Source organism: Sphaeramia orbicularis, chromosome 10 (genome assembly GCF_902148855.1).
Source record: "Sphaeramia orbicularis chromosome 10, fSphaOr1.1, whole genome shotgun sequence".
Classification (NCBI taxonomy): domain Eukaryota; kingdom Metazoa; phylum Chordata; class Actinopteri; order Kurtiformes; family Apogonidae; genus Sphaeramia; species Sphaeramia orbicularis.
The window spans coordinates 28,567,746-28,591,126 of NC_043966.1; the positions used below are offsets into that span (position 1 = coordinate 28,567,746).

General features: G+C 39.6%; 2 protein-coding genes across 6 annotated transcripts; both read right to left on the minus strand.

Annotated features, from left to right (window-relative positions):
- Positions 1–585: 585 nt before the first annotated feature.
- Positions 586–13,880, minus strand: fbxw11a (F-box and WD repeat domain containing 11a). Of its 3 annotated transcripts, none has more exons than XM_030145241.1 (14): positions 13,743–13,874; positions 11,429–11,533; positions 9,316–9,384; positions 8,413–8,632; positions 7,803–7,989; positions 7,440–7,530; positions 6,812–6,949; positions 5,794–5,912; positions 4,458–4,707; positions 4,096–4,214; positions 3,623–3,733; positions 3,466–3,544; positions 2,403–2,567; positions 586–1,856 (listed from the first exon to the last, which is right to left on the minus strand). In XM_030145241.1, exons 1-13 carry the CDS (start codon positions 13,779–13,781, stop codon positions 2,406–2,408), a joined length of 1,689 nt encoding a protein of 562 aa, XP_030001101.1. In that variant the 5' UTR covers positions 13,782–13,874; the 3' UTR covers positions 586–1,856; positions 2,403–2,405. The 3 variants fall into 3 exon arrangements, with proteins under 3 accessions (XP_030001101.1, XP_030001102.1, XP_030001103.1); XM_030145242.1 differs by lacking the exon at positions 13,743–13,874 and adding an exon at positions 11,995–12,021; XM_030145243.1 differs by lacking the exon at positions 11,429–11,533 and having other exon boundaries at positions 13,743–13,880.
- Positions 13,881–15,103: 1,223 nt separating this feature from the next.
- LOC115427280 (eukaryotic peptide chain release factor subunit 1) lies at positions 15,104–22,615 on the minus strand. 3 transcript variants are annotated; one of them, XM_030145783.1, is made up of 11 exons: positions 22,482–22,615; positions 21,976–22,086; positions 20,482–20,657; positions 19,249–19,388; positions 19,020–19,158; positions 18,696–18,886; positions 17,372–17,501; positions 17,055–17,228; positions 16,898–16,962; positions 16,659–16,806; positions 15,104–15,843 (listed from the first exon to the last, which is right to left on the minus strand). In XM_030145783.1, the coding sequence occupies exons 2-11, from the start codon at positions 22,059–22,061 to the stop codon at positions 15,761–15,763; spliced, it is 1,332 nt and encodes a 443-aa protein (XP_030001643.1). In that variant the 5' UTR covers positions 22,062–22,086; positions 22,482–22,615; the 3' UTR covers positions 15,104–15,760. The 3 variants fall into 3 exon arrangements, with proteins under 3 accessions (XP_030001643.1, XP_030001644.1, XP_030001645.1); XM_030145784.1 differs by having other exon boundaries at positions 22,486–22,614; XM_030145785.1 differs by lacking the exon at positions 22,482–22,615 and adding an exon at positions 22,208–22,337.
- Between the last annotated feature and the right edge of the window lie 766 nt (positions 22,616–23,381).

Genomic DNA, 23,381 nt, shown 5'->3' on the forward strand with positions numbered 1-23,381 from the left:
ATACAATATTAGTTATTTCATACGTTGACTTTTATAAAAAAGAAAATTCTATCATCTGAAACTTGTATGACTGTTAAAGCTTAAAGGTATACATCTTTACCTTTCAATTTTATCTGAAAAGTTATGGGCAAATAGTCCACATTGATGGAACAAATTCAGTCAGACATGAAGAGGCTCATTAATGTTCTCCAGTTCCATGACGCAGCATTCTATCCCTCTGACATCACACATTCCACTAGTTCCTAACATCCTCCCAAATAAGTCCACAAGTAAAACGAAAACATTCAATCCTGACCTTGAACAAATTGCTTGGACTTGAACTTTTAAAACTTTAAATGTTGATGCTGGTGTGTGAATGAGTGGAGCAGAGCTAGACTTTATTTGCATGCTTATGTTTTTGCTTGGTTTCCTATAAAAACATGAGACTGGCAGTCATTTGTTCCCTTTTGTGTTCAGAAGAACACAATGAACAGCCCAAAAGATCTCCTGAGTGTTGTATCTACATGTCAGATTGTGAGGCAGCAAAGCACAATTCCACCCACACATACACACACAGACAAGAACAGACAGACAATTAGACACTCATTCATGTTCCAGTTGGCTCAACACTCCACCACTGTCAAGTACTTTATTCACAATAAGGTCATTTTCTTCTTTAAAAAATCATTTTTAATATACAACACAATTTTGACAAGACAACTCCGTTTACAGCTAAATTTGAGCTCTTGAGTTCCAGCTTCTCTCATAACCAAAGCAAGCACGTAGATGATGAGAGAAAGATGGAGTGAAAGGGACAGATGAACAAGGGTTGAAGTTAGAAGAAAGAATGAGGAAAGACAGAGAGAAAGATCGAAAGAGAAAGAGGACTGCGCTTAGTATGATTTTTGTACGAAGAACCAAAATACTCAAATAAAATTAGAAAATAACAGTAATAAAAAACAGTAAGAAAGTAAGAGTTAAGAGAAAAAAAAGCAGAGGTGTACCAGGATGCTGTATCCATGGCAACCTCACATGCATGTCTGTCTGTTTGACGCTTCTGCTCTGTTCTGCCGCTTCACAAGTCCACATACACAAACACACTCACACAAATTTGAGTGTGCGCGCCCCCATTTTCCAAGCAAGTGTGCATCTTTGGGGGGCGGGATTACAGGGAGGGAGGGGAGAGGGGTGTATGAAGGGGGATAATAGGAGGAGTAAGAAGGAGTGAGAGGGAGCAGGGAAGGATGCGAGTCGTCCCCGACACATTTTCCCTCGCTCACTCCTTCCAAATCTCATCCTTTCCTCCTTTCCTCGAGCTGAGTAAAGAGTCTCTGTCTCCCACATCACAGCTCCAGTCATCCTCTGTCCAACTGTGCCACTGTGTGTGTGTATTTATGTCCGTGCACTCTCTCTCTAAATATATATATATATATAAATATATATCTATTAGCGACTCCGTATCTGTGGAAACCTGTTTTGGCAGGGCTTGAAAACTGAGGAGCAGAAGCTGCTTTAAGTTTGAATAAAGGGGATAAAAGGGAACTTGTGTCTTATAGGTCTACATTAATACTGTCATTAGTGTACTTTACAAAACATAAATTAGTAGAGGGTGAACTGTTTGGGAGAGTTGCATTGGTTCTGTAGTAGGGCATCCTCATCCGTGTTGACCTGTGTGTTTGTGTGTGTGCGCATGTCTTGGTACTGGCAGGCAATGGGCACAAGCTTAAGAGTCTGTCAGAACGGGCAGGGAGATGGGTGTGGCGGGGGCAGGGTGGGAGGTGGACAGAGAGATGACGAGGAGGAAGGAGAAGATGGTCGCACCCGTCAGCCAATCAGCCCTGGGCTCCTCCAAGATAGGGTGCTGTGGATGGCGCCACCTGAGAAGACAAAAACGCCTTTTTTAAGGATTTGGACGGAGCAATACAATACAATCAAGTGTCGATCATGTTTACAAACCAACAAAATTTACAGAATCTCAAGAAGTAAACACTGCAAGCCCTAGGCAACGAGACTTTACACATGATTTTACTGGGATGCCTGGCAAAGGCTTGAGAGGTATCAGCTTTGACAAATGCATGAGAAACTGATCACAGAACTAAGGATAATGATCTTGCACATACGATGCAGTTCTTTGAGACTGATCATCTAGTGTGCACTTTTCCAACAGCAGAATCTGGATTAAATTATTTACAACTGAACTGGCAGGTGCACAAATCATTGTCTCTGCTTGGTGACCTCATTCGTCATCTTTTCAGAACAAATTAAAAAATAAAAAAACACATTGACTTAGGTCATGCACAGTTGTTTTGTGCAAAGGGCAATTTTTAAAAAAAATGCAATTGAGAAATACAGGCTTGTGTGCAAAGGCCAGAGTGAAGGACAATGTATTTCAACAGAAAGCCTGGCTAAGTGCATGTTTATACCTGCTATCTCGAAATGTATGTGTAAGTGCGGGAAGGAGACCGTCCCTCTGACTGGCCATTGGTCGAGACGTTCAAGAAGTCCCAGATCAGAATGGTGTCGTCATGAGAACTGCTGATGATCTGGAACTCATCGAACTGGAGACGGAAAACACGGCCAGAGTGCTCCTACAAACACACAATACAAAATTGTGTTATTCTACATGCAGATACTTTTATCAACATAATTTATATCCAGAAAAGTCATTGCAATCGCCACTCATCCATTTATTTTCTCTGCTTGGGTTCTAAAGCTATTCAGTGTTTTAATACATGAACCTGCACTTTGATGTAAAACTGGCAGCTAGTTTACAATTTCAAATCTGATATATAGCATTGCTTTATCTTGTTTTAAGAATTTCACTGCAAAAACTGAGTTAAGTTAGACACACATACAAATTCAGAAAAGTGCTTCAAATCTTGGCTTATTTAGTTGAAGTAATAATACAAAATTTAATATTTATACTGAGTAACAACCAAAACTACAACTATTAAAATCAACACAGATGAAAACATTTGGACCAAAGTGAGCATTACAAGTATAACAAGTCGTGCCAGGCACAACAAACCCCGCCCCTCGCACGTATTGCAGCTTATTTTGGCATCGATCCAGCTGATGTCATCATGTCTATTCGTGTGCTGATGTCAGCATAGACAAATTTCGGCTATTATAAGTAAATGGGAAAAAAAAAAAAAATTAAAAAATTCCTAAAAAATTTTTAACTTGGCCTACTTTTTCCAAAACGTAATCACATCTATTCTGGGTCGCTGGCAATCTATAAACCCAGTTTGGTATGAATTCAACCAATAGTTTTATTGCTTAAGTGTTAACAAACAAACAAAGAAACAAACCGAACCAAAAACAGTACCCTTTGACTCCCCTTCTGGGGTGGGGTAATAACTCAGAGAGGAGCTTGTAAGTGGAAGCTTTATAAAACACAAAAATGCTTCATTTTATCAATTCACTAGCTGACCTTTTGTGTGCATTTTCACATTAACTATATGACCTAAATGAATGAATTCTTACCACTAGAGTGCGCAGACATAGTGTGCTGGCAGGGGCTCTGGGGTCCAGGGCTGCCTGCAGGTCCCACACTTTGATCTTACTGTAAAAAGAAACAAGAACAGACAATGTAAGAAACAAAATATATCTCAGTGAACAGAGCTGAGTTTACTACACTCACCCATCATATGCACCACTGACAATCCTCTTGTTGTCGAAGCGAATGCAGCGCACCAGCTCCTCATGACCTTCCAGCACCCGCAAACATGCCCCACACTCTATGTCCCATAACCTGCGGGAAGAGAAGTCCCCATTAACAAATGCAGCAAAATACACAAAATACTCCCTTTATACAATGTTCTAGTACTATTTCAAGTAGTGACACTTAACAGTATGTATAGTGAGTGAGTTTTATGTGGCCAAACTTCCAGCTCATTGACCACATTTCAATTATGAGTGAATCAGCAAATGAAGTTTAGGTTGTGTTCACATAAAAAAAAAAGGTTTGCATGAAATGATTCCAATATTGTACATTTAAATGCAAACATTAAATGAAATATAAACCATAAACCTATTCAACACAGGTACTGCCTGGATGACAAAGCTAGACTGCACAATAAATTTCATGGTGGAAATATTTTTATGCTCACATACCGGATTGTGTTGTCAGATGATCCGCTGACCACTAGACGATCCCGATACTGTAGACAGGCAATGCCTCGCTTATGACCATTTAGAGTGCGCACAAACTCGCAAGTGCTGGTGCTCCATACCTACAGAAGGCAAAAAATAGATAAATATTTTAAAATTCAACAGCCCGGGGCAAATATCTGTTGTGCAGTTCCCAAAAAACAACACACCACACTGGCATCTTTGATTTCTTCTCACACTCACCATCCTCTTTCAATCTTAACTATAATAAATTTTCGTATTTAAAAAAAAGAAAAAAAAAAAAAAAGTAAATATGAGAATAAAACCCACACTGAGCTAGAAATCTCATTTGTGGATATTCTTACCTTGATGGTGCGGTCCCCTGAGGCAGACACAATGTATTTGTCGTCAAAGTCGACCACGTTTACTGCAGCTCGATGTCCTACCAGGACACGACGTAGACTGATGTCTGTAGGAGAAGCCATGTCCCATACTGCAATTGAACGATCCTTAGAACAGGTAACCATCAGGCCATTGGCGAAACGCAGGTGAAGCACGGCCTCATTGTGGTGGATCAGTGTGTTCAGTACCTCACCCGTCGTCACCTCCCATACCCTGTAGAGGAAAAGAAGCAGCAGTGGAGGAGAAAACAGTAGTGGGAGAGATGAGGGCAAAGGTGGCAAGAGGGAGGAAAGTAAAGGTTGAAGTGGAAAAGCAGAAAAATAACATTCGACAGTAGTTGGGGTATGAGACAGAAAGAGAGGAAATTACAATGGAGTGAGAAAAGTGGAAAAGATAGCAGGAAGGGGTGAGCAGGAAAGGAATGAGAAAGGGGCCGTGAAGTTTTGTCAAAATGAAAGACATTTGAAGATGCCGAGTGGAAAAGAAATGTAACGGGGAGCACAGGAAAAAGGAAAACAATGGAGACATGAGAGAATTTTGTTTATTAGTTTTACAATAGACAGTGTGACACATGGGAGTCACAGTGTAGAACATGGTACTAAGCGGCACCGCTGGGCATTCAAGAGTCAAGTGCAGAACATACTGGAAAAGCTTACACCGAACCAACAAACAAAGTGCATGTCAAGTCGTTTCTAAGGAAGTGAAGTCACATTTTCCTTGGATACTGCCCAATGAGTATGGCTGAAGTGTGAAGTAATAAGAGAATTAATGTTGAGCTTCTGTGTGCAGTAGCCAAGCAAGTGTCAACACACAGACATAAGCCAGACCTTTAAATTTTGGCTTTTAAACAAACACAACTATCTCTTGTAGTGATAGTAAATCTAGCTAACTATGAAATAATAAACTTCAGTATTTTCTTTTTCCATGTGATATAAAAAAAGCACATTTATTGCCAAGCTGTGAGAAGCCGCTGTACGTTGAAGTGAGAACTAAAAAAATATGCAGCACTAGATGTTGCTGATATTAATTTTCAGATTGTCAGACTTCACTCCAGATAAAGAGCTTGTGCTGCTTGAAATCATTTGTATGATTCCACAATTTTCTGCACAAAATATTAAACAAGTAAACATGGACAAAATGGTATAAGAGCTCTAAATGGGATAGCTTCAAAAGTGTGAAAGTAATGTCCTATGAACCGACAGTGTAAAGTAGTAGAACCATTCAAGACTTAAAACTTGCATCTAACTTTTGAGTCCCAATTCAAAGTGTGCATCATCTGCAACCAGATGACCTTCATACCTGACAGTTGAGTCAGATGACCCGGTGACGATGACCCTCTCATCATACTGCAGACATAACACTGAACCTGTGTGACCGGTCAGTATCTTCAGACACTCCAGAGACTGTTTATCCCAGATCTAAGACATAAAGGTTATGAGAAAGAAAGGAAGAAATCAGTGGTTTTGGAAAGGTTGCAGATTTGGGTCATGATAAGAATGGCCTGTTCTCACAGCAGTTTTTGTGCCCCATTTCCCTACTGCTGTGCTGAGCTCTCTTTGTGAATGTAGAAGCTATTCAACTCTTCCCTCGGTAAGCGTCAGCCTACTCCAGAACAATAAGATGACAAATCCGCTCTTCTGCTCACTCTCCCCTCTCCTTCTCTTCTCTCAGGTCAGACACATAAGTGGAACACACAACGGGCCTGAAGCTGAGCTCTTTTATCCCATAATTCACTTGTGTTCTGTCTCAGTGTCTGCTGGTTTAGCTCAGCGCCACAGACAATAAGATGATAAACCACACTGAGCCCAGGGGGAAAAAAAGATTCAATTCATAAATACAAAAAACAGAGGTAAGGGGAAAAATACGCACACAGTCAGTGCAACTTTTTCACAGTGAACACTTGTAGCTGTCCGGTGATGCTGCTTAAGCACATTAATGGGATAAAATGTAATTACATGTCATTTTGAACCAGTTATGTCAGACTAGTACATGCCAACCGTATGCTTTCACTTCCTCAATATACTGTCAGGCATGAATTAAGACACTCTTTAAATTGCAAGAGTTCATTGTGTATGCCAAACTTTCAGTAAATGTTAGAAATATAACATGGTATCATCATGTCATTTTATTGGAAAGAGGAAAGATGCAGAACAAGTGTTATGAGCTATTATTTCAGGCAGTCAGGATCCCCTACACACTTGAGGTACAGAGTTTTGTCCAGTAAATGGTACAAAATAGTCAAACAACTGCACAGCAGCAAACGTAACTGAGCAGGAAAAGCCATCATTCTTACAGTAGCTAAACTGTATAGTCATACCTTGATGGAATTGTCTCTAAGGCCACTGATGATTTTGTCATCGTCGTACTGGAGACAGTAAACTCCTTTACTATTTTCTGAGCGACACTGAATCCTCTGCAAATTGTGTCTGCCACACCGCCAATTAGCCTCAATTGTCTGTAATTAAGAAGAAGAAACTGTGAGAAAGACAAATAAGCAGACACACAGGTCTGAAATAACAGATTAATATCAATTAATATACAGTTTATTAGAAGACACAGAAACAAATTTAATGAAACCCAGCTGGTAGAATTATCTTTATACTATGGGCATGGGAAAAAACTAAAACAATGACTTAAATTAACTAATAATTAGTTATACTTCTAAAAAGTAAAAACCCAGTTTAAAAGGTGGCCAAACAAGGTAAATTCGAATCAAACTTTTCTCCACTTTTTTCACACCAACAAAAGGGTTATCACACAGATACATGACTGCGGAGTTCCTATTTAAAAAAAAAAAAAAAATAATAATAATAATCAAAAGATGAAGAAGAATGTATCCAAAATATGTGGTTTCTTTGAGATACCAGTCCTGCAGATGCCATAACATCAGATGTCATAATAATAATTTCAAGATCTCAATAGCTAGAATGTATACCATTTCTTACCTCTATGTCTTGGATGATCTTGGGATAAAGGGAGTGATAGTAAGAGTTGGGTGGGACTTCTGACGTGCGGTTCTTGAACAGATATTTCTCCCTGAGGGATGAAAAATAAGAATGACACATGCGTTGTGTCTGCTGAGATTCTTTTTCAAGTCCAAAACCTCATATGACCTGGTTTTCTTATTGCCCCAAGCGTTCTCTTTACCCTCATTTACATGCTAAAACTAAAAGGTTATCACACACAAAAACAGACATATGCTCAGGAAGTACTCGAGTAATTTCCATTATTTTCCCACCAATTTTATCCATTTGGCAATAAAGCTAATTTATTAAAGCCCCCATCAATATGTTCAAATCCATTCTCACCACTGGTGTCTCTCAGACAGCCCTTTCCAGAGTGGATCAGTGCGGACCATTCGTTCAATGAGCTTCTTCCACAGCATACCTTCGGAGATGACCCTCTGCCACTCCTTACATACCAGCTCTGCCGAGCACAGCGAGCGTGCATCCAGAAATGACAGGATGTTCTCCGCTATATGATCCAAGCCTTGTGCTGGAAATCAGCAGAGAGAAATCTGAGTTGGGATTTGGTGCAAAGATGAATAGGATTTTATCTGGTTTATTTCTTTGTGCCTAAGGCTCAGTATGTTTAGTATTTATTTTTGAAACAAAAAGTACAGACATTTATGGTTCGTGTAAAGTATGAAATCAGTTTTACAGATCCAATAATGAAAGCATCTTTGTGAAATTTTAGCAATAGCATTTTTAGCTCATATTACTTTTTAAGTGCATCTCCTTTACAGTAAATAATAAATCTTCAGCACAACACAATACTTGCTACAAGTTTAATGACAAAATAATTTTAAAGTGATTGAAAAACTAATTGTAAGATTAAAAAAAAAAGACTCAATTTCGTATGTACAGCATCTTTTATAAAGTTCATAATGGTTTTAACAATTTCAATGTGCATTTGTACCTGGCAGTGCAGTGATAAAGTCCCTCTGCAGCATGGGTTTGAGGTAGGAGTTGATGTGGCCATGCTGGTAGTGGCACATACGGGAGATCAGATGTTCTACAAACTCCACCTGGTCGGCCTCCGACCACTGGTCAAACAGGGCAATGCAGTGTTCCTTCTCCTTCTCATAGTTCCCCTCTGACGGACGCTTGCGGGACCCCACAACAGGACCATTACTAAGCTGTAAGGAGTGGGAACACAAATTTATTAAATGTGTCAAATCTCTGTTAGGTTAAGAGTATTTCAAGAGACTTATATGAAGCACTCCAACTGGAACACTTTTTCTCCACCTTTCATGGTATTCACATATGGAAATTCATCTAAGTCCATCAAATTTTCCTAAGCAATTTCTTTATATTTCTATATAAAAAAGGAAAAAGGAGATGGCAGCTTCACCCTTGGGGCTGGTAAATAGATCTGAAATCTGCTGAATCAGTGTAGTAAATTCATAAAAATGGAACTTCATATGTAATCACTCCAATGGCATGAAAACAAAATGCATTCAATAACTTTCCACTGCTGAAATAAAAGTGCTCAATTAAAATTAAGTTGGAAACCATCTGTTATTGCATTGGAGTGACAGTTTCTGTACTAGATCAATAGTTTATACATTTTACAGCATGTATGCATGCAGTTGACATGTAAACTTATTTTAAACAAATGCCACAACATATCTCATTGTCAATGGAACATTTTTCCTCCTTATTGCTAATTCTATGCAAGGCTGAGAGGTTTAAATATAACATTTTTATGTCATGTCCTCTTCATTAAATGACATGAAGATCTCACAATTTTTCAACAAACTATGGTAACAAAAATAATACACATGCCATCTACCAACATAAAATGAACAGGAACACTCACCTTGAGTACTGTGTTCTTCTTTGGCGACAGATCGTCCACGAGGTTCTGTGACTCCATCCCTGATGTGGTCTGTTGAAAAAATAAATAAATAAAAAAAATAAAAGACAAAACAGAAAACAGGTTCGGGTTAGTGTTTTACTCCCAAAGAGTCTGTGTTACAGGCACTGTGAGAGCCAGAGCAGCAGCTAAGATAGCACTGGACACAAGAGTGCCACAAACACAGCCAAGAAAGGATTGTCATCATGGCTTCTGAGGCGTGCACGCACAAACACCCGTGCATACACACAGATGTGATGTTTTTTGTTTTTTTTTTTAATCATTTTTTTAAAGGAGCACTGCAACAAAAGGAATCTATCTGCTTGCTTGTCTGTGAAAGAGTCTGGACAGGAAATCTTGGGATATGTCACTGGCAGCAGCACAGGCATGACTGTAATGAAACTAAATCAGATCCTTGTCCTTAGTACATGTACTGAAGATAGAAAACTGTAAAGTAACCGGATCCCATTTAAGTCTATCATGACTTACGTGTTACAGTTAGAGTTCTGTTATTAGTACACTGTCAACAAGTGAGATTGACTTGAATCAGTTTAAGAATAGGGTTACAACATAAATTGCTTATTGACAATGAGAGAGCATACCAGCCCTAAATTACAGGAGACCAATGAAATCATTCTACTGGCAAATAGCAGGTTCTCTGTAGTATATTTACTTAAGCAATGGATACTGAGGCATTATCATCATCATAATATTATCATTACATACATACAGGAGACTTGAGGCGGAAGTAGGGAAGACTTTTTTTTTTAAGATGAGTTGCAAATGAACAAACATTTCTTTATTAAAGAACCAACAATTTTCATAGTTCGACTCTAATCTGAATATCCTTTGCATCACACAATACATAAAGACAAAAAAACAAACAAAAAAGTAGACTATCTGTGACAAAATTATTTGTAACACACACCAAAAAAAACGTCATACCCATCATTACTGGTTCAATGTTCAGTTGAGTTTTGGCACCTAGTGTTTTCTAACAAATCATATTTCAAGTTTACAAATATGGTAAGTGACTAATTAGGGATATTACATATTTAGAGCCTTTACCTGGAAAAGGTGAACATTATTGCAAGGACAAATCTTTGAAATGGCAGAGTAGGCGAAAAGGCTAGAATACAGTTATCACATACTGTAATTAGCCATCTGTTAATGCTTCTCCAGAGACAGAAGTGGTACCACTGGCAGTTTCTATGTGAGCCCTCTCCTAAAAAAAATAGGCTACTTAAATAATCAAGAAATATTTTTCTATATGAAAGTCAGTTTCCCTTTATGTGTGAAGCTCGGATTAAGAATTGTTCCTGTCCTTGTTATCCAGCTAACATGGCAATGCTTCTTCATGTCAAGATTGAGCAAAATCAACAAAGAACATATCAGCGGTTGCCTCTAACACAACCACACAAACAAAACAAATAGTCAGATACCAAGCCTGAAGCAGACAGGACAAGAAGCCAGAATGGGCTTGCTGGTGCTGATGATCATGCAGAGCAGAAAAAGAAAAGGAAGGAGAGATAAAAACAGACAGTTTGGATTTAGCCAGGCAGGCAGGCATGCAAGCATGTAGCCTCTCAGAGCTTGAAGGACCCCCCCACCTCAGCCCTCACACCTCCAGGTAGAAGAGGAGAAAAGGTTACTCCTCAATCCAAGTTATTCTCTGGCACCCCTTGTTTCATGACCACCAGAATACATCATGTTGTCTACAATTCAAACAAGTCTAACTAAGAGTCTCTAATTTACATAACAGAAAAGATCACACAACTTTGTATTCAAACTATGACTTACAATGATTATGATGATAATTACAATAACTGTTCTATGCTGTGTGAGTCTGAGGACAGGCCAGAGAAGAATCTGAGAGCAGTATGCTTCCAACAGGGAGGAAAGGACAACGGAAGGTGAGGCAGTAGGAGGTTGAGGGGGTGAGTGGGTGCTGTCCGCACCAAGGTGGCATGAGGAGTTGTGTGGAGTGGGCGAAGTAAAGTGAAGGGTGAGAATATGGCAAGGGTGGAAGGGAGGGAGAGGAGGAGGAGCAGCAGAATTAAGAGGAGAGAGGCAGAACCTGGTTGTGAGCCCGGGTGGAGGGGATGCTCTGCAGGCACCTGAGTGCACACAAACTCTCAGCCACCGAGGAGCAGCCCAGCCAGAGAGAGCGAGGCACAGAGCACTGTGTGAAAGAGAGAGGAAGGGAGGAAGGGAGGAGGAGAACGAAGTGGACAGGGTGAAGGAGGAAGAGAAAGGGAAGAGCGAAAGACCAGAGATGGGAGGTAAAGGAAAAGAGGAGGGGAGGTGATGAGGGAAATTTAGAGGAAACCAAAGGAAGGGAATGAATGGATGGATCAATGCATGGACAGATGGATGAAGTGGTGAGGAGAAAGAGGAGCAGGACAGGTGGTAGTGTAGAAAAGTTTTAAGAACATAAAAGAAATAATGGGTAAATAAACAAAATTTAGTTGGAAATTGAGAGGAGGTGGGAGTGTAACCATCAAAGGTGAGTAGAGAAGAAGAGGGGAGGAAGTGGGGGGGATAGTGAGGGGAAAAACCAGTATTAGAGCTACACACACATTGGCACAGTGAGCGCAAAAACACACACTCGTTCACACACAAGATACAGACTGATAAACATACACACAGAAGCATTATTAGACATGAACTGGGTGGGGATAGGTAGAGGAGAGGGAGGGGCAATGGGATTTGGTGTCAATTATTCTGGTTTTCACAGATACCCCACCCACTGTTCTGCCATCCCCACTCTCATGAGTGGTTAGTGAATAACACTGGGACATAAAATAAAAATCAAAGACACAGATATGACCCAGACAAGATTTACATTTTTTCAGAAGGCCTGTAACAGTTTGGCTCCATAAGCCTGCACAAATATTAGCCTAATATTTATTTTTTGGTTTACTTTGTGGAATCATTTTCAGCACAAGTTATACGACTCAGTCTATTTATCGCCTATATGTGAAAAGACAAAAACAATTTAAGAAATGCAAACTTTTATACTTACTTTATACTTTTAGTGGCTGTGAAAGATGTTTTGATCGATTTAGTCATTTCTGGTATTTCTGGTTTGCAGATAATTATTTGTATTTTATTTCTATCAAACTTTTTAGGAGATAAATGAAAATTTAGCTGAGATACAATAAATAAGTCATCAGTGATGTTATTTACCAACACCTTCAACACTTGATATTGATAATACATAAGCATAAAGTGTGATGGGACCCTGTATACTCCGGGATCTACAAGGCCAAATCAGTATACCCACTACGTATGTAAACTATGAAACTATTTGCCAAAACAATTTATTTGTTTCTCGGAGAAATTAAATGCTGAGCAGTATTTTATCTTGAACTGCTGTGTAAGCATCATCCCAAATGAATATAGCATGTAACTATGTCAGTGAATGAGTATTTTGTCTAACAAATATGATTACTAAGCTAACTGACGTCTTGTCCACGATCACTTTGACCCGTCTAATGATGTTAGCAAGCTAACGTTAGCCATTTCGACTAGCCAGTTAGCTTTTTGAGATAGCGAATCGTCTAACAAGGACAGTAAATTGTCTGTTGTTCGAAAACATGAAGAATAGCTATATTAACATTTGACAGTTTTCAGTTCCGATTAATAGAAGAGCTACTTTCGTCTACCAACGAACTGTTTTGGTAAAGAAATCGCTGTCCAGTATACGTAGCATTTTAGCATGCTAGCTATTAAGCTAATTGCTACCTTGCTAATCGTGGTTGTACTATACGAATGAAAAAGCAACACTTCCTTCTACGCACTTTAAAAATATAAACAGACGAGGAGCACACTATTGGGATTTTAAATATATTTCTTATGTTGAAAACACCGGTGACATGTTCCAGACATGTATGATTATGTACTTTACCTCAATATGAATTAGGTAAAATAACATATCCGTAAAATTTACGAGGTTCATTGCCTTCTAGTCCGTGTTAGCTAGACGGCTAAGTATCAGACAGGGCCCAGTTAAAGTGGCGCAGCGTCACCGCAGTGAACGCTACCCCGAGAATCTTCGGCTGTCTTCGCCCGACGACTTTACATCAACCTCTCTAATGGCCCACATTTTAGAACATTATGTCCAATAACCCTATTTGTTACATTAATCTGTAACTGACGTCTTTGTCTTGTTGATCAATCCGACCGGTATACGCAGCATTCTTAGCCAAATGTATCGATAATTTCAGGCCCTCTCTGATTTCTGGTCCCCCCTCCTTTCTCCTCCTCCTCTCCCGACAAGCCGCTTCAGTCCATTGCTGCCGTCGAATCGAGCCTCGGCGCTGCCCTCAATTTAGAAATGATAAGGAGCACTTCGGGTGTTCAGGATGCCATATCGAAATTTATCTTACCATCAGTTCCAACGTTTTGTCCTCCATCTCCGGCTCCATGTTGACGATCCCCCCCGAAACTCGCTCTGAAAATGGAAACCCAGCCCTGCGTCGGCGGCCCGCAAATGCAGAGACGTCATTCACTTCGCTCAACCACACAGCTTTGGTAGGGCAGTGTCAAAGGGGTGGGTGGGGGGTGGGAACGCCCATGCAATGAAAACCACGCTGATTGGGCAGATTTTGTCAAAAGAGGCGTGGTTTCATAGCTATGCCTTTTATTGATTGGCTTACCGTGCTACCAAGGCTTCCCTGGTGACTCCCCCAAACAAAAGGGCAAATGGATGAAGATGCTGTTGCTATCCTGAACAGGAATACACTCAGGCGAAATCAATCATCCGCATAGCTTTGCTATGAGATGCTGCAAGATCTTAGGTATTTCACTGTCATTTGTGAGGGAAAAAGGCAATTGTGATTATGTTCAATAAAACCAATACAGCTATAAGGCATTTTTGATCCACAGTACATTGGCAGAAGTCAGCAGTAGAGTTCTAGATCAGTTTGAAATCAGATTTTGGTTAATTCAGTAAATTGCTGAGTAGTTGCATTATTTTAGCAAACCCGGTCATTTTTACATTTCAGCAGTTCCACAAAGTGAATCACAGGAGACAACATGAGCTTCTTTAAAGAGGATTCATCCCATTTGTTGAGTACAATTCAAAGCCACCTCAAACATAGGTATCTTCTTTGTGTGAAACAAGCTGTTCCAAGCAGTAAGATTCTGTATTTTATTCAAATGGGTAGATTATTTCATAACCTTGCCATTTTTAGGCACATGTTTGTGATTATCCTTGGCATTATCTTTGGGGACACTATCACAAACTAACCTAATAAAATGTCAGACAGCTTTACCTATTTGATCATTTCGAAGTCCATGCCATTTTGAGAAACCATGTTTAAATGACATGATGCTGAGGATGTTAAGTTTTATATGTAATGCATCTGTGCCAAAAAAACGTTTTGTTTGCACGCCAATGACATTGTAAAAAAAAAAAAAAAAAAATCCATTTATAAAACCATCCGTCATTGAAATGTTTGTATTCTGTTACTTCAAAATCAGAGCACTCAACTCCAATGCTATACTATTGGCTAATGACAACCTCTATCAAAATCAAATAAGCTTGATTTCCGATCTCCGTCATATTTAGATACCATTTTAAGCCGGATCTTAAAAACTTATACAACTGTAATTGGTGAAAATCAGCCATGCATATGTATCACACAGAATTATCACATCATATTCATCTCATGAGAAAAGTGGAGAAAAGGTCGGCTTTTCCAGGAAGAGGACAGACACCACAATTATTGAGACCACAGCAGATGAGGAGGTAGCAATGGTTTTCAGCAGTTCAAATTTAATACTTTGTCCCCCTTTCTCTACAGAAACCCAGGTAAAAAAAATCCCCCACTCTCATAAAATACAACAGCAGCAGTTACCAGTAAAAAAATGAAATGCAAAAAAAGAAAAAAAAGAGAGAAAGCATAGAAGAGAGAGAGAGGGAAGGGGCATGATGAGGCAAGGAAGGAAAATATATTTTCTATTTGTGTGGACTGAGCCCAAAGTTCATCTTTAAACCAGGTTAGGGGCAATGAGGAATCTGGGAACTTGCTGTTGTGTTCATTCAAAATGGAGGGGAGGAGAAAAAAAAAATAAGAAAAAATGAGTCGAGTCCAATCCAACTAGGGGAAGGAACCAGCACTCTAAGGCAGGGATTTATTCAGGAAGGGCTTTCTCCCTCTCTGGATGAAAGAAAATCTCACTCCTCTTCAGCCTGTGTGATGTATTTTGTCATGTGTACAGATGAATTGTATGTGCAAGTTTGTGTATGCAACAGGTAAATTGGAAAGTGTGTCTGTCATATATATGGTCAACACAGTTGCACCTCTCACTTGCTGCAAGAGAGGTGGCATTTTTCTTTCCTCATTTCTTCATTCATTCCTTTGCTTTTCTTTTTTTTCTCCCAATATCAGTCCCCGACTACCTAGTAGTCATCCAAATCAAAGAACTCATCGTCCTCTCCTTGGTACTCCATGCCCTGGAAATCCACCCTGTACCGCAAGATACCTGAAGAAAAGAGATAATAACTTGATTAAGAGAAGTAATGTAATGGTGGCCTGCTTGTGCCATCTTTTATCAGACTAGTGCAGAATTAAAAGAATTAGACAAGGACAAATTAATCCTCATTAACTATGGCACTGTGCGTATAATCCAACATGAATACCTTCCAAAAATCCTGTCTTTAAGTGCTATGATACGATTTATTTCAAGTGCTACAGATAATTTTACTGGTACTTTTCAGAGATCTTTTGTTGTCTTTTCTAATGTGTTCAATGCATATTATTATACATACAGCCATTACATATTTAGACTAAATAATTTACAAATTCTGTACACCTACGACCTATTTCATACTCAAAAAACTAAGAAAAAAAGTACTCATGGTTGCCTGTCTTTTACTAAATGAAGTTAATGCAGCACAAAAAAGTAAAACATATTTGTTAAATATTTATGCTCTCTGGGAGAGCTTTCAGGTGAACAAAATTTTCAATATTTTGGATTTTTTGTCAATTGTCTTAAATCTTTACATTGTCATTATTGATGTTCTTTATGTTATTTCATGTAATGCCCTTCACAATATATTTTGTAATAATGTCCAGTAATAACCTATGACTTAACTTATTTTGTTCAGAACAGAGCTCCAAGAACTTGTAGGACAAAGAAACAAATACGCATAGATACTTAAGAGGTTTGACCCTCTGTGGCTGAAGGGCAGTACACCAACTCATTAACAGCTTAAGTACATATGGACATTCAACTGTTCTCTATTTTTTTCATGTATAAATGTGCAATTCCAGAATTAGGAACCACTCGGTGCTCACCCCCAATGCCTCCAAAGCCCTTAACGAACTGAGACCCTTCCTGGCTCTTGTCTGTGACTATCTCCAGCGTGGCTCCAAATTTCTTATAGTTGTTAGCGAACCACTCCAACAGTGGCATGCTCTCGATCAGCTCATGTTCCTGCCCCGTCTAGACATGGGTGAGGAACACATGACAACATGAGTTTAGAGTCATAAATCAGTGACAACACTTTTGTCCATCATAATGGTGGGGCCATTACCTCCTTGTCTGTGAAGTGAGACTTGTCTTTTTCTTGTTCTGGCGTTAAGTACAAAGTCTTTTCATCTAAAAATGATAGAGAAAAACATAATAGCGTCAGACCGTTTTATCACCTCGTTTTTCAGCAGTGTGACACAGACGCATGTGGTGATTTTTACCATTTTCTGCTCCGTTGCTCTCTGCCCCATGCACACGTAGAATGTAACGCATGGTGTCTAAGTTCTCGTAGACTATGAGGATCTCCACTGCTCCCATCTCCAGGGCTTTGAGTGTGTCTTCCACACCAAAACAGTACTTCCCCGTATCCTGACTGATTTCATCAAAGTACCGCCCTGTATAGTGGGGCCAAATAAGGCAAGAAAACATGTCAATTTGTTTTTCTTAAACTACAACATAAAGAAAAACTCCTTTCCTTTGATCTCTTAGAAATTAAGAATTCCAAAAGTTGTTTCATTGAATTACGAAGACCACCCACCTATGAGCTTCTTCTCCTGGATGAACTTGACATTAGAAAGAACTTCTGCTGAGAGCTCTATTGCCTGGTTGAAACCATTCTCTCCTCCATAGGAGATGTCAACCAGCTTCAGCACCTTGGCCTGTAACCTCTGTACAGAAAAAAAAGACAATTTTAACAAACTGTTTTAATGCACAAACAGTGATTATCTAAAGCAACATAATTCATCAATGTAGCAAGTTAACATTAGCAGTACGAAACCTAAACCTCAGTCATTAAAAAGTAAATAAAAGAAACATGCTAACAAAAATTACATGTTATGCAGAGGATACTATTCCCACTTCAGCATTTATATAAAAACCCCACAAAAGATTATTCAAATGTTAACTGTTAAGGCTGGTTTCCTGAGGTTTTGGTTAACCCACAGAATAACACTTGATTCAACACAATACTTAAACCTGTGCATGACATTCGTCACCAATTTTTCATCAAATCTCAAACCAGAGTGATAACCTAAGTATCACAAATCTGTTAGTCTTTCTGTTATTACATACCTGAATCACTTCCCTTACGGTGAACAACTTCGAAGTATACTCCACTACAAACACTCCATTTGTTGACATACCAAACCTAAATGGTCACTCTGGTTTGTTTTTTTTCAGAATTCCACGCAGCCGCTGGAGCCAGTATGGCCGTAGGGGCAACAAACACATAAAACGGCTTCATTGTTTCTTCCTACTGCGGCTGCGTGGAATCCCAAAAATAACAGTGACCGTTTCATTTAGGTTTAGTAGTGATTCCAGCGCATGATCACGGAAAAACTAATAGATTCGTGATACTTAAGCTATCACTCGGATTTTACAAATTTGATGAAAAACTGGTGAACGTCATACCAAGGATGTGCAGATTATTCTCAAATATTTTTTTAGCACCCTTCTTTCCCTTGCATTTCCATCTGAATTTGTTATTAGTTCACTGAATTAAAGTTACCAACATCACTCTGACTTTAGTGAGCAAAGTACCCATACAGTACTAGAGCATTTTACAGAATGCCACATTATAGGTTTATGGCCACTGTGTTGATCACCTTTCAAATTTGAAAAGAATAGATCTAGAAAATAGTGATGAGCTGCAACTACTATGATAAGTCTGAGTCTAACTTCAATCAGTAATCATGATTCACAGTGATATACACAGTTCAAAGTGTGTTTTTACAGAATGGTACTGACAGAGTGTATACCTCTTCCTCACCTAGTTTCTTAATTGTGTGAAAAATAAGCTGATATTATAAATACAGTATGCAACTGGTGTTACACTTTGTTGACATAAACAAACACACACTTACTGGGTCAAACATGTCAGACTGGCTGAGCTCGGTTTTGAAATCGGCAGACCCAGCCAGGACCATTCCTGCCACATTGACTTTGTCATTGGACACAAAGAGCTGGACAGCCGTCTCAGCTACTTTTCGCACATAGTTATGTCTCTTCTCCATTCTCAGACGAGCAAAACGCAGAGCTGACTGTCCTCCTCTGCCTGAAAGATAAAAAGTCAGTGACTGAAATTATCTTAAAAGACAAGACAAATGGCCCTAAAACAATACTGAGTAATTATCCAATGAGCTCTAATACATATATAATAATGTCAAAGATAAGTGTTGTGCAAGTACCGTGCTTTTTAGGTAGGTCCACAGTGAACTTGTGCAGCACCTCTCTGGTGTTGCCCTGCAGTGTGCCAAAAAGTGCCCCACTTCCATCAATCACAATGAAGCCAAACTTACTATCATCAGAGAGCAGAGCTGTCAATGCCTGTGAAAGCAATGAAGGAAGAATGGGTGAAGATAGTGCAACAGAAAGCAAACAATAAAAACGACCACAAAACAAGAAAAAAGCTCTCACCTCAGTGTGGAACTTGTTGTCACAGAGGTACAAGGAGGTGTTGATTGGCTTAAAAGGCTCAAAGTCAATATTGACTTTCTTCTCCTTGCCTTCCTCTGTCACAATGGTACCACAGTACACAACCAAGCCATTGGGTGGCACTGGCAAGAGAAAGGAGGTAAACAATATAAATTAGATGAAGTGTTAGAAAAGCATCAATCGACAGTTTGTAAGTGAAAGGAAAAATGGTTAACAGCTCATGTTTAAAGAGAATCTATTGTGGATCAAATTTGGTACTCTGCAAATTTCACTTTTTCTATGAGACCTCAATATTTTCCAGTTTTCTTATCTTTTGTACAGACTTCAGTGCATACACTAACAAAATGGGGAACACAGTACACTGAATATCTACTCTAATGTGTCAGTAAATATCCTGTTAAAATAATTCTAACAATTCTACAGTGGAGCCTCACAGCACGCCATTTATTATCTTCTTACCTACTTACACACTCGATTTGATGGGGAGACATTGTCATAACTGGCTACGTCTATTCTATAAATATTCATGGTACTGATTAACAGGTCATCAGTATTCATTGAGGAGTAATCAGTTACATGTAAATGTGAGTTAATTGCACACCAGATTATGGTCAAGTTAATCAAGAATCAAACCACCTATCTAGAAACATCAGTCATGCTCTTGCCAATAAAAATTTTATCCAGCTGTCCAAAAAATGTCAATACTGCACCAGATCACTGGTATACCTGCTTTCATTTTTACATACAGCCACTCCTTGGCATAGTTGAAACAGCTTTAAGACTATAATAGGCAGAAAATTACAAAATATAATATTCCACCTTGCTAGAAGCCCCACTGACCACTGTGTAGTGTGGCGACTCCTATTTAGTGCCTAACATTCATACTAAGGGGTACAACTTATTAACACAGCTATTAACATACTTAATACATAATTCTGAAAATGAAGAAGTGCTGAGGTTGTCAGAATAATAATTCTAGTTAGGTTTTAATTATATTGCAGTTTGCTTAATGAAATCTGTTTACATTCTACTCATGTTTTTGCAAGAATTTTCAGGTTATGTATTTAATAATTTCCCTGATGTTAATGATGACATTAAAAGTTAATCTATACAAGGAAATGATGCCACAAATAGTCAGTTACGCTGCCTTACACTACACTGCATGAAGGTCAGCAGGTTTTGTATTTGAGTTGGTGATCTGTTGATAACACATACCCTTATTGTACAATTTTAGTCTTTGCTGTACGGAGGTGATGGCCCCAAGTACAGAGAGCCTGTTGACTCGGCTCTTGATGTTGGAAGCAGTTCCAAACTCATCCGCCAACATCTTGGCCACTCTGGATATCTGGTCCTTTGGAGGGATGATCAGGGAGATCATACTGGTGCCATTACTATAGACAAAAAAAAATACATCTTTTAAGTCTTCACAAACATGCATACTTTGACAAAAGCCTACATACATGTATACAATGCTACAGCATATGGCATCTTACAAGACATCATTAAATTGCTGCTTTAAGAAACATACTGTCAGAGAAGCTTTACATCAACACTGCTATCCATATTGTAGCACAGCAGTACAACTAGTCAAATTTCGTTACTGCAACTATCATTTGCTACATGTACAACCAATACACTTTTTTCTACTATTGTGATTCATTATACAAACAAAACCTTGGTTGGCAAAATATCACCTTGACAACATGTGAGGGACAAACAAGGTGGGCTTTCAGTTTACAATCTCTGTCCTTGAAGCTATGAACTGAGTGTGAAGTTTCACCGCTCCACACTTACTGCACATAATGTATCTGTCTCTCAGGAAACGCATTTCTGTACACAAGCAAGTAGCAGCTTATAGATGAATATAGGGCAAATGGTCAACTGTGTGACATGGCAGGCGGCAGAGCACAGGGCAGCAAATTCTGCGCAACACTAGACGACAAGCTGTCGCAGAGCAAGCTATTAGCAAGTATAGCAACACCCACAACTCACATGTCCTGTTTGATAATTTAACAAGGCCACCGAGTCTAACCAGTAAACCACTGACTAGAAGGATTTACATCTGGTCGTTGTGACCGTTAGTTATACACGCTTTATTCTTAAGGGTTGCACAAGGCAATTTACCAAGTAGACTCTAGGCTTAGTTACAACACTCGACGATAGACTCACTTTTAAACACACTAGGTAACAGTTGGAGGTTGTGAAAACCGTTCATCGGATCATGTGGGGTAACTGTAACTATTGTAAGCTAGCCGGCCTCCCTTTCGCATCAACGTGCTTTCTTGGGTAAGACACCCATGGCGGCCTCTTTACAGAGATGACGTCTGTTAGCGGGTTTCGTTAGCCGCACAGCTAACACAACCATTGCTCGCTGTGTAAGACTAAAGTGAAACTCTACCGAAATGTCATCTATAAAGCAAAAACATAAACATGTGTAAAAATAATCTCTCCAAATAAACCCAGTATTGTCACTCACAGAGATTAAAATGCGACAACAGTTGGCTAGTGCTAAATGTATTAGCAAGCTAATAGCCGGGGCTACTTAACAAAGCTAAGTTAGCGGTGCTAGGCTACCACTCCCAAATTTGGCCCCACTTACTCGAGCTCCAGCTGTTGCCGTGGTCCACATACACCATCACCAAAAGCCATAAGCCATGAGACAGTTAGCACCGACACTGTATCAGCAGGCACTTCGAACCGATTACTTACCCACGGGCTGCTTCCAAACTTTTGATCAGCTTCTTGATTTTCCATATCTCCACGTTCCTGTCCGCCGCGCTGGGGTCGTCCGCCATCTTTCTGCTGTAATCGCTTCAGCACCTGAAAAAACGTGAAAAAGGAGCACAACATAAGGGGTGAACCGATCAGAGACAGAGTTAATATATAATTCGTATGGAATAAGTCGGAGAAAATATCAGCAGCAAGTAGCCGGACTAGATACCTCTCCAAACCAGCGGCACGGTGTCTGTAAAGGCACCTGACCGCTACTGGCAGCTGGACTGACCGTGAGGAAAAGACCCTGTCTGGGCTGCCTCAGTCAGTACAGTGCGGGGAGAATCACAGGCCTACAGTCTGCTAGGCCCTAGCGTCCACCCTGTTCTTATCTAATACGACCTACTTTCACCTCCAAGTTCCCCTAGAAACCACACGGAAACCAACCTCTAGCTTTTCTAGTGCTGAATTTACGCCAGGATAAAATAAAAGTTATACGGTACCTGCCTCGGACAACGCCGCTCCGCTCCGCTCTCTGTCTGCTACGTCGAGTCGGTGGTCCGAGGAATGACGTTGCCTTCCCGACCGGTTTCTATCTCCTCCACACTGCGCGTGGTGCCTTCGACGGGCTCACATGTGGGAGGTGGTTAGAATTGTGGCGTTCCCTTCCTGGAAACCACATAGAAACCAATAGAATTTCTCGGCCACTACGCCAATCATGACACTCTCAATCATGATTGGACAAAGTCTGAAAACATCGCCAAAAGCTGGGCGGACGTTAGACCCTATACTTTATGGGACTTGTAGTAAAGGTGATGTGGCTCAAGTGCAACGGTAGGATGGATTATTTGAACACAAGTTTTGCAAGCAATTTACTTTTTAATTGCTATTTATATAGACATTTATATTATCCATAGCATTTAAGTTCGGCGAGTCCAGTAATTTATCCACTTTATAGTAGTGATTCATAACATCACAGTTTACCGCCATTGTGCGAGCAACGACCTCTGGTGGCCACTTTGGAAACTTGACATCTAAGTTCAGCCATTCAACTCCAGGCACACGAAAAAAAAATTATACATATGCAGCTCTGGAAGAAAAAGAAAGATCACTGCAAAATTATCACTTTCTCTGATTTTGCCATTTATAGGTATGTGTTGAGTGAGTAAAATGAGTAAAATGAACATTTTTGTTTTATTCTTTAAACTACCGACAACATTTCTCCCAAATTCCAAATAAAAATATTGTTATTTTGAGCATGTATTTGCAGAACACGACACATGGTCAAAATAACAAAAAGATGCAGTGTTTTCAGACCTCAGATAATGCATAGAAAACCAGTTCATATTTATTTCTAAACAGCACAATACTAATGTTGTAACTTGGAGAAAAGTTCAGACATC